Genomic DNA, 16,313 nt, shown 5'->3' on the forward strand with positions numbered 1-16,313 from the left:
ATGATCTGCGACAAAAAAAAACAGATGATTCCTCGTCAAACTATATCGCCAAAGTTCCTTTTTAAGCTTTCTCTTGGAAGTTATGTTAATTTAACGCGTGTCATACTAACAAAAGTTAACTTTCAAATTATGTGGAATTCTAAAGCAGAGTTCAGAGAGAACTTGCTCAGCAGAGCTCTGAAGATTAAGTGATTGATGTTTCACTTATTCTGTTCAAAGATTTGAGACTCTGTCCAGAATCAGATGACTTCTGTTTTTATTGCAGATTAAACCATGTATTACTTTAGCGTCTGTTCCATTTAGCTTTTCACAGCCCATTTATGCATACGTATTTACCCCCTTTTTAAATATAACAACACGTGCTGCTACTATTAGAGTTCAAAAAACAATTTAGCACTAAAACGTTTAATATAAGCTTACGCGAATTGCGAAAATTAGTCACATATCATTTAAGGAGTTAATTTACCATAACAAGCAAATTACCGCACACATTAGTTAGATTCCCTAAAAATTGCAATTGAATTTAATAAAACTTGTGGATTTCGGTTATTATTACACGAAACAGTGAAAATTTAGGTTTATTTGCGACTAATTTGAAGTTGTTTTCTTGTGTGCCTCTGTTTTATTAATTTACAGGGAAGAGGATTATCATGTCGATCAACAGTGCTGTTATTGGAACACTGCTGCTTCTTCTGGCAAGTGAGTACAAAATTTAAAATATTTACTGTGTAAATTCTTCCACGTTTTGTCTTCGATAATCAATGGCTTCAAGATAAAATTGCTGCTTTCCTTAATGCTGTTGCCTGAGTTGACAAAAACGCAAAGCTTTCAAAAAGTTGATTGTAACACTTTCATCTTATGGTTGCAAGCTGTTTTGCACCCCCAAAATTGCATTAATTGAACCTCAGGGGCGCTTTTCGGGATTTTGAGAGCAAAACAAGACAAAAGCCCTAGCGCATCTGTGATTTTGCGCAGTCAGTTCTCCCTCGAATTGAATCATTTTTATTATTCAAACCAAATTAATATTACCTATTGAATAATCTCAATAGAATATTGAAAAACTTGTTTTCATAAGAGGAAATAAGTTGAACTTAACTAAAAAATGCACAATGAGATTATAATGTTCTCGCATTCATTTGACAAATTCCCTCTTCAAAGACATATGATAAAAATTAAAACTCTCCAAACTATGAATCGATTCTTGTAAAAACTAAAACAAAATTTATAACTTGTTGTTATAATTGATGGCATTCCTGGGCTGACCATTCTTCTGAACCATATACAAAACCATACAGGCCGCCATACATGCCATTTCATTTGTGATTCTTATATGGTATCCAAAAATTCTGTTTGCACATTTGTGCGTTCCTTCAACACCCATACAAAGTTTATACAGCTGTCTCAGCTTTAAGGGCTTTAGACGACGTATGGCATATTTGTACCATATGTGATTCTTACATGTTTCTTACATGGTCCATACATGCTTCTTACATGATCCATACATGTTTCTTCCATGCTCCATAAATGTTTCCTACATGGTTCTTATACGACTTCATGGTTCATTAAAGATTCATGTAAAGTAGAATGGTTCACATATCGCTCATGTATGTTCCATAGATGGTTCTTACATGTTTCGTACATGATTCTGACATGATTCAATAAGTGGTTCTTACATGATGCATAAATGGTTCCTACATGTTTATTATATGACCCTATGACTCATTCAAAATTCATGTATCGTACAAGGTCCTGGCATAGTTCTTGTATAGTTTCTAAGTGTAAACGGCTGCCAAGAACAAAATGACTGACCAAATTTGCTTTTTCGAAGGCTTTATGCAGTCACAAGATTTTAATTTAAATATTCCACGTAATTTTTTGTAATTTTTGACTTCCAATTTTATGGTCTTACATGGCGCCATGAAATTGTGTTGTTTTGGATATGTTTCCTATGAAACCATAACTTCATTTGCATAACATGAATATCGCATTTAATTGAACTAAATAATTTATCCTTTTTTCAGAAAAAAAGGTTTTAAAGCCATGGAGAAACATGGTTTCTATGCTCAATGCAACTACTAACTCATTTCCGATGTTGCAAATTTTTACATGAATCATTCTTTACAAAGAGTTTTTGTTGTCTAAATTTTTCAATAACCGTAAATATACACATTAAAAAATACTTTGCTTTACTTTACTGAACAATTATAACTTCAATTCAGATTACTTAATGCAAACTGATGGGAAAAGTAGCTACTAACGGTAATATTAAAGTGCTTCACAGTCTTAAGAGATTCTTCCCCTACATACTGCATAAGTTTCCATATGTATAAAAACTTGATGCAGGATTCCTGGGGTTCCCACTAAGTTTGCTGGGGAAAATTAGGATTCCATGGCTTCCCATCAGGGTTTCCGGGATTCAATGCACTTAGTACCTATTTAAAAAAAATGATGTCCCAATGCTTGCTAAGCTCGTCAAAATTAATTCAGCGCCCCTAGTTGTAGAGCTACAAATTCAGGATTTGATGCAATATTGCTTGATCTTACAATCAATTTACGAAGAAAATTTTTGGGTTTTGCCAACTCATTGTAATCAGACAACACGCAGCTGTAACATATCCGATAACCTCAATGTAAAGTTGACAAACTCCAGACAGTTCTCAAAAGAAAAATAAAGTTGTCACGAAATTGAATTTTATTCAACTTTTTCCTCTTTAATGTTTCAATTGAATGGAAACTCAATCAAAGTCGACAAATTGTGAAAACAAATCACACTTCGAGACAAATTTTAATTTTGTGGGACTTGGATAGAGTTCGTAAACCTTGCATTGGAGAATGTGTCTAGTTACAATTGCGTATTATCGGAATTTTATAAGCTGGCAAGATCACTTGTTTAGGTGATCACTGGTGTAAAAATTTTCTCCAAAATTTGATTACAAAATCGAGTAAAATTGCGTCATAAGTTGAATCTCGACTAAGATTGAGTTGAAAAGATGTGAATAAAACGAGATTATTTGTCAATTTTTTCTGTTGTAACACTTGAATGGAGTTCATCAATTTTGTTATGGGGTATCTGCCATTTTACTGTTATGTATTATAAGATTTTCATTAGTAGGCGAGACAAAACCACTATCCTATGGGATGAATGTTGCAACAATTTATTGCAGAAATTAAGCTATAAGTTTGAGTTTCATTGCGTCAAAAAATGAATTATTTTTCTTTCTCAAAACTAGGGGTTGCTAACTTACTTTTGACGTTCATTATATTTGGGACTAGACTAGTAAACAACAAAACCCTGCATTTAAAACCTAAAGCCCTGTCAAAGTCAGCTCAATGCTTTCTTAGTTAGACCAGATAACATTGGTCGGAATACTTTTTGTTTAACATCAAGAATAGATTTTTCATGTTTATGTTTGTAGAATTTTTTTTCAAACGTTTTTCGCATTATTTACAGAGAGTCGAAAAACAGAATACTCTACTAAGATAGGGAAGTGAGAAAGTACGATGTTTGTGATTATTATTCTCATTTAACACGTGTTATTTCAGCAGTGAGGGAGGTGTCTCTCGCCTCGAGGCTTCTCAGCTTCGCAGCCCACTCAGAAAATGAGGAGTTCATGCTCCAATTGCACACTGCTTTCAACACAAAATCCATCTCACATCTTGAGGCAAGCCCAAATTACGCTAAACATAAATTCTGATGAAGTCACAGAGAAAATCACCGTTTTGATTGTATCAGCCAGAATTTCAAAGTGACTTTATCAGGAGAGACCTTGCACGTTACCATGTCCAAAACAGAAATTTGCTTCTTATGGCAGACAATTTATCGAAATTTAACAACGTACAAGTCCACCTAAGCTATAGACGTACCCAGGCTGAAGTATGCGCTCAAAATCGTCCTGGTCCAGACCGTTCCAGACCAAAAAACCCCTGATCAGACTCAAGCGCGCTCGACAGTTTCTATGCGCTTGAAATACACTCGACAGTTTTAGAGCTCTCGTGCGCTCGAATTCACTTCTGATCAGACTGAGTTGCGCTCGAAATGGTCTGATCAGGAACATGTTCGCAGTGAACTGTCAAAGAAGTTATATTAAATAATCTTTGTTAAAAAATAGTTCTTTTTCATCGGATCAAGGAGTTGTTCAAAACAATTGAGCATTATACCAAAAGTTTGCTAAAATAAGGGAAATCTAGGACGTCAAAAAATTTTCTTATTGTTGCCTAGAAAAATGTTTGTTCTCTTGTTTTCATACGAAGTAAGCAAATTAAAATTTTCAAAAATCGCTGTTTTCATCGGGTCAAGGAGTTGATCAAAATCAATTGAGCTTTATACTCAAATTTTGCTTATAAAATGGGATTCTAAAACGCCAAAATTTTTCCGTCTAGCTTGCCTAGAAAAAACGTTTGTTCTCTCGTTTTCGCACAAAATAAGCAAACTAACTTTTTGATTCCACGGTGCCTGAATACACTGAATTAATAACCTGTCTACTTTCTATAATTAGATCAACTGTACAATTCAGCCAGCGATTATAGTTCGCAAAATTTCAGTTCTTTTCGTTGCTAACTTAACGAAATGGACTGCCTCATATTTGTCTCGACAAATAACTAGTGCAATAAAATTATCGTATATCACTTATCACTGAGATCGAACAGAAAATTTTATGTCAAATAGGCATTTAGAAGAATTGAAACTAAACACGCATGTTGAAGTACCTACACACTGCGCATTTGAAGACGACGCTGATCTAGCCGAAATGGTGTCTGGCCGGCATTATCGACTGTCGTGCGCTCGAAGCAGTTTATGACAAAATTCAAGTGCGCTCGAAGCTGTTTATCATCAGACTCAAGTACACTTTTCTACTTTTTGATGTAAAAGAGAAGTCAAATTAAGAAAAACTAATAGTCACAGGAAGAAGCTTAGCAAAGTAGTAAATGGAGAAAGTAATTAATTTACGGTTGTGATTATTTTACAATCCGCTTTAAAAGTGGAGCAAAAAATTGATGTTTGTGATTTATTTATGTTCCAATTTATTATTGTCCACGGTGCTTGAATACACTGAATTAATAACCTGTCTACATTCTATGACTGATCAACTTTACAATTCAGCGACCGATTAAAATTTGCAAAATTTTAGTTCTTTTCTTCGCTAACTTAACGAAATGGACTGCCTCATATTTGTCTCGACAAATAACTAGTGCAATAAAATTATCGTATATCACTTATCACTGAGCTCGAAGTTGTGGTTAAGTGATTCTGCTTGAAGTCACTGAGAACTTCTGGCGTTTATCGAGAACCGTGACGCGGTTCGAGATAATCAGTCAGAATTTTGAAGTGACTTCTGCAGAGTCACTTAACCATGCTTAAAACACGAAACGCGCAGGTTTTAAAATGACAAAAGTCAACAAAATACAATTTCTAGCTGAGTAGCAATTTTTGGCATCTTGACTTCTGGCACTGCAGACTTTTGGCATTTTAAAATTTGCATGTGAGTGCTTTAACAGAATATTTCATGTCAAATAGGCGTATAGATGAAATAAAACTAAGCACGCATGTTATAGTACCTACACAATGCGCATTTGAACAGCACGCCGATGTAGCCGAATTGGTGTTTGGCGGGAATTATCGACTGTCGTGCGCTCAAAGACGTTTATGATTAGACCCATTTGCGCTCGAAGTCGTTTGTAATCAGACTCAGTTGCGCTCAAGGCCGTTTAAGACCATGCTTGAGTGCGCTCGAAGCTCTTTAAGATCATACTCAAGTACGTTGGATTCCTCCTATGATCAGAGCTAAATGCGCTCGAATCCACCTATTATCAGACTCTAGTGCGCTCATTCCAGTTTCCAGACCCCGAAATTTTGAGCGGAAAAAGAAAGATCACCTGTGCGCTCGAAATGATCTGGTCCAGGACAGTTTGGAGCGCACACATCAACTTAGGCATATCAAATATCAAAGATAATTAGTTATTCCAATATAACAATCCTGATAAAAATAGGAGCTTGGTCGGTAAATGTCAGATCATTTCAACACTCGATTGTTGTCCTAAATGTCATTGCTGCTTTCGTTAAAAAATAGAAAGAGCACCAAAACCTACACAAAAATTTTCTACTACATGGATGGTTTGTTTTTACAATTTTCCTGGTTTTCAGGTTTGAAGAAAGTTGAACAGAAAAGATTAATAAACTATTTTTGTTCGATATAAAGTTTGTATTTTAGTCTTAAAAATTTCAACCCAATTTTCCCAATTTTAGGAGTATAGAACAGATGAGGGTTCCAAAAAATGTAATTGTCCAAAAAACGTTGGCTTGAATAATGAGTTCTTTATCAAAAAGGAATAATAACACATCAGATTCACATCACATGTCACTAAGTGAAGAAATTGTGAAATTTTCTATTGAGCTCTGATCAATTATTTTCACGGGTTTGTCAAAAATGATCGGGTTTTGAGTTGCAAAGCAGATTTGAAACACAAAACAGCTCTAAATTTGCAGCAACTTTCAAAATAATTTTTTTCCTTGCTTTTATTCCAGCTGTCTGAGTTTGTCATTAAAACTTCCACCTCTAACGAACTATCGACAAAAAGACAATGACAACTTCAAAAATTTGTACAATTTAGTGCAATTTCCTTTTTAAAAAATTAAATATCGTGGAGATACATTATCTTGTCTTCTTGGTTGACTCTCTCAGGCGAAGTTTGCAGCAATTATTTCAATCCTGTGGTCTGTTTTATGAAATTCTTTGCTAATCCAATTTTATGTCTGACCCATTTGACTTTTCGTCAACAAAAACACGATAAACATGCAGCGCTTTGGGGGCTTTAAGTGGCCAAGCAGCTTCTAAATATAGATATGCGATTCACCAAAACTGTTTTGAGAAGACAAAGTCAAAGTTTGTGGGGCAATTCTTAGTTGTAAAATAAATAAAGACCCCCTCTGTCACCCCCCCCCCCCCCATTCAACCCCCCGTCCACACTCCTCCAGCCCCGCTCTCCCACAACCCATCCTCTATCGCTTGAACCCCCTTCGCTCCCCTAACACCCACTTGATGCATTCCTAAGCCCCGCTTGTGTTACTACCGAAGCTCACCACAAGCCAGTCATTTGAGGTCAATTCGCAAGACGTTAGTCGGGTATGTTCTAAAAATTTTTTGGGTTTAACAATTAAGCGATGATTATACCCATATACTAATTTATGAACCTGTATGTTTTCTTACACCATGACTCTGTATAGCGAATTTATATGCCACTGAAGCAACTTTTTTCGACAGTCCGTTACTGTTTGCAAAAATTGAGAGATGCCCCGAAAACAACCACCTCAGAATCAACTTAGCTTTCAGAATACTAGAAAATATTGCTTAGTTGGGATTGTAAGAAGAACATTGACAATAATAAAAGACAGCAGACAATTATAGGAACCAAAAAATCTTTGGCAGCTAAAGGGTGAAAAAACAGAAGGTCGAATTTCAAATCAAACGGTTTTTTAAGGAAAACTTGAAATCATAGATAAGATTTTTAGTCAAAACCCTTTTTCAGGCTTCACCCTTTTTTCATCAGAAGTCAGCAATTTGTAGGAATTGAGAGGACGCAAACAAACTAGAAAATAGCATTGGCTACTATGTGAATAATTTTCTTTTTTTGCAGAAATTCTTTTTTGATTTCATGTTTCCAAAATTGTTGAACAAAGCTAAATATCAATGTCGATAGCGACAACTGAGCGGAGCCATTTTTAGCCTTCTTTGGATTTTATAAGGATTGCTTTGTGAATCTGTCATTTTAAGATATGTTTTGTGTTCACACACTTTTCTACTTTTTGATGTAAAAGAGAAGTCGCATTAGGAAAAGCTAGAAATCACAGGAAGAATCTTAGCAAAGTGGTAAAGGAAGAAAGCAATTAATTTATGGTTGTGAAAATTTTCCAATCTGTTTTAAAAGTAAAGTAAAAAAATGATGTTTCTAATTTTTTGTGTTCCAATGAGGTTTCAGCACACACGCTATTAATGATAATAAATGTGTTCAATGTTTGGATCTTATTCTGTGGTCCCACCAGCTTAGCGGGCGCATATTTGTAGCACCCCCTAAGTCCTTGCTATGTTTTTGCATAATGATTTGCTATGTAATGACAAAAGCTCTGGAACTGAGAGATGCATAACCTATCACAAACCAAAAGATCCCAGTTAATGTATAGACACAATTTGGATAATCCTTAATAGTTTTCATGGCTTCAACACAGTTTGGTTTCAAAATTTATCAGAGATTTTCCGAATTTTGCCTGCTTTTGCAGTTCTTTTTGTCGTACCAATTAACATCCTTAATGACAACATTTATCCACCCTATAATGAAACATAAACAAACTAAATTTGTTGTTCTTTTTTACATTTAATAATAAAAATTGTAGCATTTATAATAGTATTGTGGTCTTTAATTTATGTCTTTTCCTCCTAACAACAACAGATAAACAGTGAGAACTTGGAGGGCAATAAATTCTCCACTAATGCGACTCACCGCACTTGTTTAGAAGACGCAAAATCATGGTTTGAAGAGTGGTTCTTAAGAATTTGACCCCTTTTTTTCACCACCAACCCCCCCCCCTCACTTCAATACACTCCTCCCTTCACCTCACCCACGCCTCACTCCCTCATTCCACCCTTGAATACAACACGCTTGGCTCCCCGCGCCGTGCGCAAGCCCCAGGCTCATCACATGCCACTTTCAATAAAACCAAAGCTAGCCTCCCTAAGCTGCAGCTACTTACGAAGCAACCTCTCGCCAGTCGTTTGAGGGCAATTCGCACGACTTTAGCCCGACGTCAGTCAGCTCGCCCAACGTTAGTAAACGAAAGTCAAAACATTAATTGTCCTGTCACTTAGTCTCCTTAACGACAACCATCTTCGGCTCTCTGTTTAGGCATAATCAAATTAAATTTCGATGAGTTGATATTGTTAATTAGGATTTGCACACTAATTTTTTAGTGAAAAAGTATTTTTAGTGAAAAAAGGCTTTTTTTGCCTGTATTTAAACTTTTTGTTGTCTTTTTGATTAATTGATCTCAAACGAAGCCTGTAGCAATTAAATTGGTCTTGTTGTCTTTTTTATGCAATTTTTTGCTTGACTGACTTGTCGTCTGACCCATTTGACGTTTTGTCCTTAAAAACGGGATAAACAGGTAGCTCCCAGGGGTCATTAAGTTTCATAGAGGCCCTTAGCCGCGGTTAGTAGCTTTTTAAGTGTTTAGTGTGATGAAGCTGCCAGGAAGGCCGTAGTTAAAGGTTTAAAGTCGTATTTAGGAGTTTTTGAACCCAAAAAGTTTTTGTGTTCTTTCGCCATTCTTCAATTTTTTGGACTACTCTAAAATTGAGGCTAATTAAAGTTGATCAACTTCTTTTGCAAGACATAAGTACTTTTTATAACCACTTTGAGAGCTATATGTTTTGGTAATCTAAACAAAAACACGCAAATTTACACTAACTTTCACAAATTTTTTTCAAGATTCATTAAGAATTGTTTCATTTTTTGAGTTTCTCAGCCCTAGGCGTCACGAAACCTCCTAAAATAGATTACTGCACAGTTTTGAGTGGTAATGGAATTGTTTTCAACATTTAAACGTCACAATTTTTTTTTTACAAAACTTGCAATTTTTTTCAATTTTGTGATAATTATATTCATTATTCAAGTATTTCCAGACCCAAGGGCCAGAAAACCTCCTTAAAAGTTTCATAATAGCTTGTTGAAAAATTTTTTTTATTGGCCATGGAATAGTTTTTAAATTTTTGCAATTTCTTTTAAAAACTTGCAACTTTGACAAAAATTTGCTATTGTTTTTAAAATTCTGGAACATTTTTGCCTTTTTCTGAGTGTAACGATCATTACTTGCAAACACAAAATTTTTGGGTCTTGCAGATGACAGAATTCCAATGACAAAAAATGGTTTTGAATTTTTTTTCACTGCAACATGTGGCAACTTTTCAATTGAATTTTCCATTTTCGGTTATTTTTTCTATATATTCAAATACAAAGAAGGCTATAAAACTAGAAGTTGCAGATTCTAATCTCATCATGCAAAATATCTCTGTCTCTCTCTCTCTCTCTCTCTCTCTCTCTCTCTCTCTCTCTCTCTCTCTCTTTTTCTCTCTCTCTCTCTCTCTCTGTTGGTTGGGGTTTCTTTTCTTGTCTTTCTCGTTAACGTTTTATCTTTCGCACACTCCATCTCTCTCTCTCTCTCTCTCTCTCTCTCTCTCTCTCCTTAACTATTTTGCTCATGCCGCACTTCAGCTGCATTTATGCGGCGTGAAGTCGTCAGTCAGTTATTATCCTCATCTCATGCCCTTCAACTAAGCTAAAACCAGCCTCACTAAACCGTGGCTAGCTACTGACGAAGCCAAGCTCTCGCCGGTTAAATGAGAGTAATCCACCCGACCTTAATCAGTTATGTTTATTTTTGACGCATAGTTCACATTGTAATTTTGATGAAATTTATTTTATTTTGAATGTTTCCCATTAATGTCTAAAGACTTCTGAACTATGTGTTTTAACAAGTTCTTCACTAGTTTTTGTGTTTCTCCGATCTAATATTTTGTTTTCTCAACATTAGTCTCATTAATGGCGGGTCAAAGATATCACACTTTAGTTTTTATTTTTTGTCACTTAGTCTCACTGACGACAGTCGTCATAGGCCTTCTTGCAAGTCAAAGCAATTTCAATTTAATAAGTTTTGGTTTTTAGCTGGGTTTTTGTGGCTTTCTCCGAATATTTTTCAAAAAGTTCAACATCACCTTCAGTTTCTGCAACTTTTCGCGTTTTGAGTCCCTGTGGATATGATAAAAAGATGTTCTTTGCTGTCTCAACGCTGTATAATTTGATATTTTCTCCCATAACTGGGGCTATGGACGAAGCATCCGTTCGCCAGTTGTTTGAGAGCAATTTGCACGACGTTTGCCCGACGTCAATCAAATTGCTCTAACGTTAGAAAAGAAAATTCAAAATATAATTGCATTTGGACCAATTTAGCGGTCGATTGTGTTGTCCTGACACTTAGTGTACTTAATGACAACCCCCTTTGGACCTCAATAGAGGCATAATCAAATTAGAATTGAATGAGTTGATTTTGTTAATTACGATTTGAATACTGTTTATTTAGTGAAGTTTGTGCTTTATGCTGGTTTTACGGTTTTTCTTGTCTTTTCGATTAGTTTTATTGCATAAAGATCCCATTGTTTTTTTCATGAAACTTAATATATTGTTTTTGATTAATTTTTATTGGTAGCTAATGACTTCTGAACTGTGTGTTTTTTAATTTTTACTTTATTTGATTTTGTGTTTTTCGTATTTAACTTTTTGTTGTCTTGACATTAGTCTTATTAAGTATGGAGAGTGTTGCTTGTTAACAGCTGCCAGTTGATATCTTTTGTTTTTGGTGATTTGGCACTATTTGATTCCACGCTGTTTCCTTGAACGTTTGAGTTGCATCGAAATCTACTTTTTTTTGTCACTTATGCTCAGTGATGACAGATATATGGGCCTTTTTATGAGTCAAAATGATTGAAGTTATTAGTTTTAATTTTTATCTGGTGTCTTTTTTGGTTTTGATACTTTTCTCTGAATAGTTTTGGAGAAAATTCAACACCAACTTCATTTTTTGTAACTTTTGTATTTTGAGTCTATGTGGAAGTGATAAAAAAGATCTTATTTGCAGTCTGAACGCTGTATATTATGATTTTTTGTTGAACTTCAATATATAAACCTTTTTTGGCAACTTTGACGTCAACACCTCTTAAAAAGTTTCTACATTTTGTCAGATTTTTCATTTTTGTATTCTAATCTACATTTTTTCAATTGTTTCTCTACGTTTTTCCTCTCGTTTTGCTTATTTTCCTGCCTTAAAACCAGCAGTTTTCCCCTCGGTTTAAGTATGTGTTCTAAGGATCTGTAAAGAGATTGACTATTTTCTTTCTGTTATTGGTTTTGATAAACTTGCCACATTTTTTTACAAGAAACGTACTTCATTTTTTAAGTAATTTGTTTCAACTACCATCAAATTCCAAAACTTTCTTATTCCTTCGTTTAATTTCATTTATATAGGGTCTGATGCTTAATTTTTTTTTCTAAAATTCTTTATAATTGAGTATGGTTATTTTGTCAGTCCCTTGGATTGCAATTCAAGACTTGCCCTCTTTTAAACTTTATTTCAATATCAACCCACCAATCCTCCTCCTTGTAGATATGAATGACGCGTTCTCAGGTTAGGAAAACAATACGCTAAGTACACAAAAAGTACAGACAGTAATATTTTCCATATATGGAAACAAGAAAATTTATTCAAACCTAATGTGTGAACTGGCCTATATCGGTTAGTCTATATCTAGACAGATATGAGACAGATATGTAATTTTTCACTGATACTGTCTAGAAAAAGTAGGAAAAGCATCTATGTTCAACTCACATGGCCTGTTAACGCTCCTCTGTCCTCGCAGGGGGAGATCTTTAACATGAACGTTCTTCCATAGACAGCAACGGTCTTCATTAGAAGAGGAACGCTCTTCAAATGCAAAAAAAAATTGGCAGTGGACATCTTGGTCACGTTCCATCGAAGTCTATCAAATCAAAATTACCTGTGCACGCGAGCACAGTCCAAAAACTATAACCCACATTTTGAATAGAAATTTTATGATGATTGTTAACAGATATTAGGAAACAAGGACGGGAACACAAAACCGCAAGATGTACTCAGACAACTGCTGAAGCGAATTGAAGAAGAAGCAAAAAAGGATCAGTTGAACTCATGTGGGGAAAACTCAGAGAAAGATATATTGAGTTCTAGCCAACAATGCTCTGCGGATGGAACAACAGATGACGAAATTTCAGAGCGCCACTCAGATACTGATGCCGATGCAAATCAAGATCGCCAAAAATACACCCAGTTAGAAGACACCAAAACGGCCTCAGATGTTGATAGTGAAGAAGAATCGTCTGCTGGGTCTTCTATCAGTGACACGCCAAATCATCATCTGCAAAATGAGACTATTGTCCTATTCATTAACAGGTAAATTGGCAGAAAACCGAAATTATCTGAGCTTTCCTTCAAAGGAGATGGGTACGGGGGGATCTAAATCAACTTCCTCTATACCCAATGTGAAAAATATTGGAGCTATATTTAACAGTTCACTTTTTCAATGAAACGTAAACTTGATTAGCAGAAGAAATTCGAGTTTCGGTAAAATATTTATTTTTCAGCGCTTACGTGGTGAAAAAAAAATCATCAGTGAAAATTTTATTTTCACCACATTCACAGCATTGAGCGCGAGTCTTATATTATTTTCTGACAATAATTTAATTGATTATAAATAGCAGCCCTCATCTTCTCACGGGTTATTATAGTGCTCCTACTTTTTAATAGCCGCACAGCGATAGCTGGGGCTATTATTGGCCTTCTCTTGGTTTTTACGACTCGAAGAGGAGTATTGGTTTTCTCTCGGTCTTTTTTTTACAGGAAGTAGATTTGTTCACGCGGCATTTTGACTTAAAAGTAAAAGTGAGAAAAGCTGTCTTGGTGAACAGATTTTCGCTAAGCGAGAGAAATTTTTTGATCATGCGCTTCGTTTAGTGAATGACTTTTTGACTTTGAAAAATAGTTTTTCACTGAATGGCACATATAGATAACCGTTTTTAGCCGTTTATTGGACTAAGTGGCCCAATTTTTTTTGCGTTTAATTTGGTTTCTTATAGAAATAAAGTTTTTTCGATACTATATTGAAATGTCAACCTCGGAAATTGATTCCACAGTGTTTTGCAGAGCCTGAAAATGCGTTTCAAGTTGAAAATTGGCAAATATTTTTTAAATTTTTAGTTAATTCTTGGCTTTTTTTCTTAATTTCTTCATTTTTGGATCTCTTAACCACCTTTTTGTCAAAAATCAGTTAATATGGCAACTTCTATTTGATAATTCATATACTCAACGCCTCTTTCTACCTCGATGTAGTTTTGTTCTATAAAATTTACATATGCTAATCCAATTTTGTTAGTTTTTTTCCGATTTTCGTCAGTTTTTTGTTTGTATTTTGGTTGTAATTGCTAGAAATAGTTTTTTTGTGCAACATGATGGACATTAATTTCGTTTCAATAAAAACTCAATCATTTTTTGGCGTTAGGTTTTTGAAAAACAGTTAAAACTTTTTCATAAATGCAGTCCTAAAAATCTTTTGACAATTTTTTTGCAAAATGTTTCAATTTTTCGTACTTATGATTTCTGCTTTTTCTGAATTTTGCAGAACAATGAAATGTATTCGTTTTTCTTGAATTTTTTATTGACTTTTAACTTTCAAAAATCAAGAATGTGGTTTTGTTACAGTTTATTTTACATTGTGCTCATATTCTTCACATTCTAGTTAGTATTATTCTATCTTTGTCCTGGCACCTACATTTATTTTTTTGTATATTGATTTTTTCAGTTAATGAAAATGAAAGATTTCAGCTTTTTCTTAGGTTTTCGTCATTGCTTTGGTTTGCATTTGATTTCATTCAACATAAGGCAGTACTGAGAATTTGATAGCAAACCTTTTCCACAATTTCCGCATAAGATTATTTATTGCAACTTTCTTCCGGCCTTGGTATTAATTTAAACGATTTTTTGCCTTCGAGTATCCTTCTGCTGCTTATGTCTTTTCTATGATCAACTTAATTTTTGAATTAGTATGCAGTCCTATTTTCTAGCTTATGTACAATAAGGAACATGTGTGTGTTGTTTTTTGTGTTAATTGCAGTGATTAGAAGTATAATTATAGTTGTTTTCTGATTCTTAAATTTGAGCTTTCTGTTTGAAATCATTTAACTTAGTTTCTAATATTATTATCTTCCGTTTGCTTTCGCGATCTTTTTCAGATTAGAAACATGAATTATTTGAGGGCAATTGATAGCCTTGTCAGCTTTTTCAGTCTATCAGTTTTTTTTGACCTCTTTAATTATTTCGGTTTTTTTAACCTAACCAAACGTTTTCAATGATATATAATTTTGCTGCATTTTGTTTCTCTTGGGTGCAGTGGTTAAAATTTCACCATTTTTTAGAGCAGACCTGGAGAGGTAGTGAGCTCATGGTTTAATACAAAAGTTAGTGGCTTGCGCTGCAATTACGGTTTTGTTAGTGAAGTTTTGACGCTTCGAGTCGCTTCCGGAATTCTTCCGGCTATGTTTTTTTAATTCGTCGTCGTGATTTTTGCTACGACAAAATGACGTCATAGCCACTTTTTGTTCATTAGTTCATGCAATTTCAACTGAATTGCATGTGTGACGTCATTTTTTGCTTTTAGTGGAACGAGTTTTTTTTTGTTCATGCGCCTGATTAAATTTTTGGTCACACTTGACTTACCTCACTCTCAAAAATGACTTCCTCAATTTGAAATTGACTTCTATTTACTTTAATTCAAAGAGATAAGGTCAAATGGGTGTGTGTAACTCTAAATGAAGGTTATTTGAGATCAGCTAATAGAGGCAGCAATAACTTATACAGATTTTTAATCAAAATATATCAGATCAGCCTTCAATGAAAAGACGAATTTTCTGTTCTGTCTTTTTTACTGTTTTTTTAGACTGCCGATCTACGAAACTATTGCGGCTATTTTCTGGCAATCTGCCAGCTATGTTTTTTTCTTGGAAAACGTATTCGGTGAATTTTTGTACGAATTAGGGTCCTTAGTGGAAAAATTTAAAGATTATAAATTTTCAGCGCTGAAATCTAACTTTTATTTTCCTGGTTTGAGCAGTAAAAGAGTATATCACCGCTACCACCAGACAGCTGTGAATTTAACAATTCCACTAACAAAAAATCTTGTTTTAAACACATTCACCGCGAAAAGATTTGCGGTTATGTTTCACCGTCGAAATGACCTATGATGTGCGGTATTTAGCGATGAAAGTTTTAGATTCACAGATTTCACCGCATTCAGCGCTAAAAACCACAAGCCTTAAAACTCTTTACCAGTTTCAGGCGAGTCCTGCATGTTTTAGCAATTTTTAGCAATGACATCTCGAACCGCGCACATACACGGTTGAGTTAAAACGAGGTTAATATAAGTGTTAATTACTTATGGCTCAACTAAAGATTAGTGGAGCATAGATGAACCAACGCCGCATCAAAGACACGCAATTTTTTTGTAGGATAAAAAATAAGTGGAGATGTTTATTTTTCAGCGCTTAAGCGATAGAAAACTTTCCATCAGTAAAAGTTTTATTTTTACCACAATCACAGCACTGAGCGCGAGTGTTACCTTGTTTTTTAGCCAAAAATTTAATTGAATGTTAGAGTCGCCCTCATCTTCTCAGTCGCCTATTATAGC

At 34.8% G+C, this 16,313-nt stretch overlaps 1 protein-coding gene across 2 annotated transcripts in view; it reads left to right on the forward strand.

The window, feature by feature from the left end:
• Nucleotides 1–209: 209 nt before the first annotated feature.
• Nucleotides 210–16,313, forward strand: part of LOC142335442 (procollagen-lysine,2-oxoglutarate 5-dioxygenase 1-like) — a 95,337-nt gene continuing 79,233 nt past the window's right edge. Inside the window, exons 1-3 of one of the 2 annotated variants that reach the window (XM_075383934.1) lie at nucleotides 210–699; nucleotides 3,544–3,662; nucleotides 12,669–13,027. In XM_075383934.1, the coding sequence (XP_075240049.1) occupies nucleotides 651–699; nucleotides 3,544–3,662; nucleotides 12,669–13,027 (527 nt within the window). In that variant the 5' untranslated portion in view covers nucleotides 210–650. The remainder of the gene's footprint in view (nucleotides 700–3,543; nucleotides 3,663–12,668; nucleotides 13,028–16,313) is intronic. The other variant, XM_075383935.1, reaches the window with a different exon arrangement.

This window comes from Convolutriloba macropyga, chromosome 2 (genome assembly GCF_964194025.1).
Source record: "Convolutriloba macropyga chromosome 2, txConMacr16.3, whole genome shotgun sequence".
NCBI classification, from domain to species: domain Eukaryota; kingdom Metazoa; phylum Xenacoelomorpha; order Acoela; family Convolutidae; genus Convolutriloba; species Convolutriloba macropyga.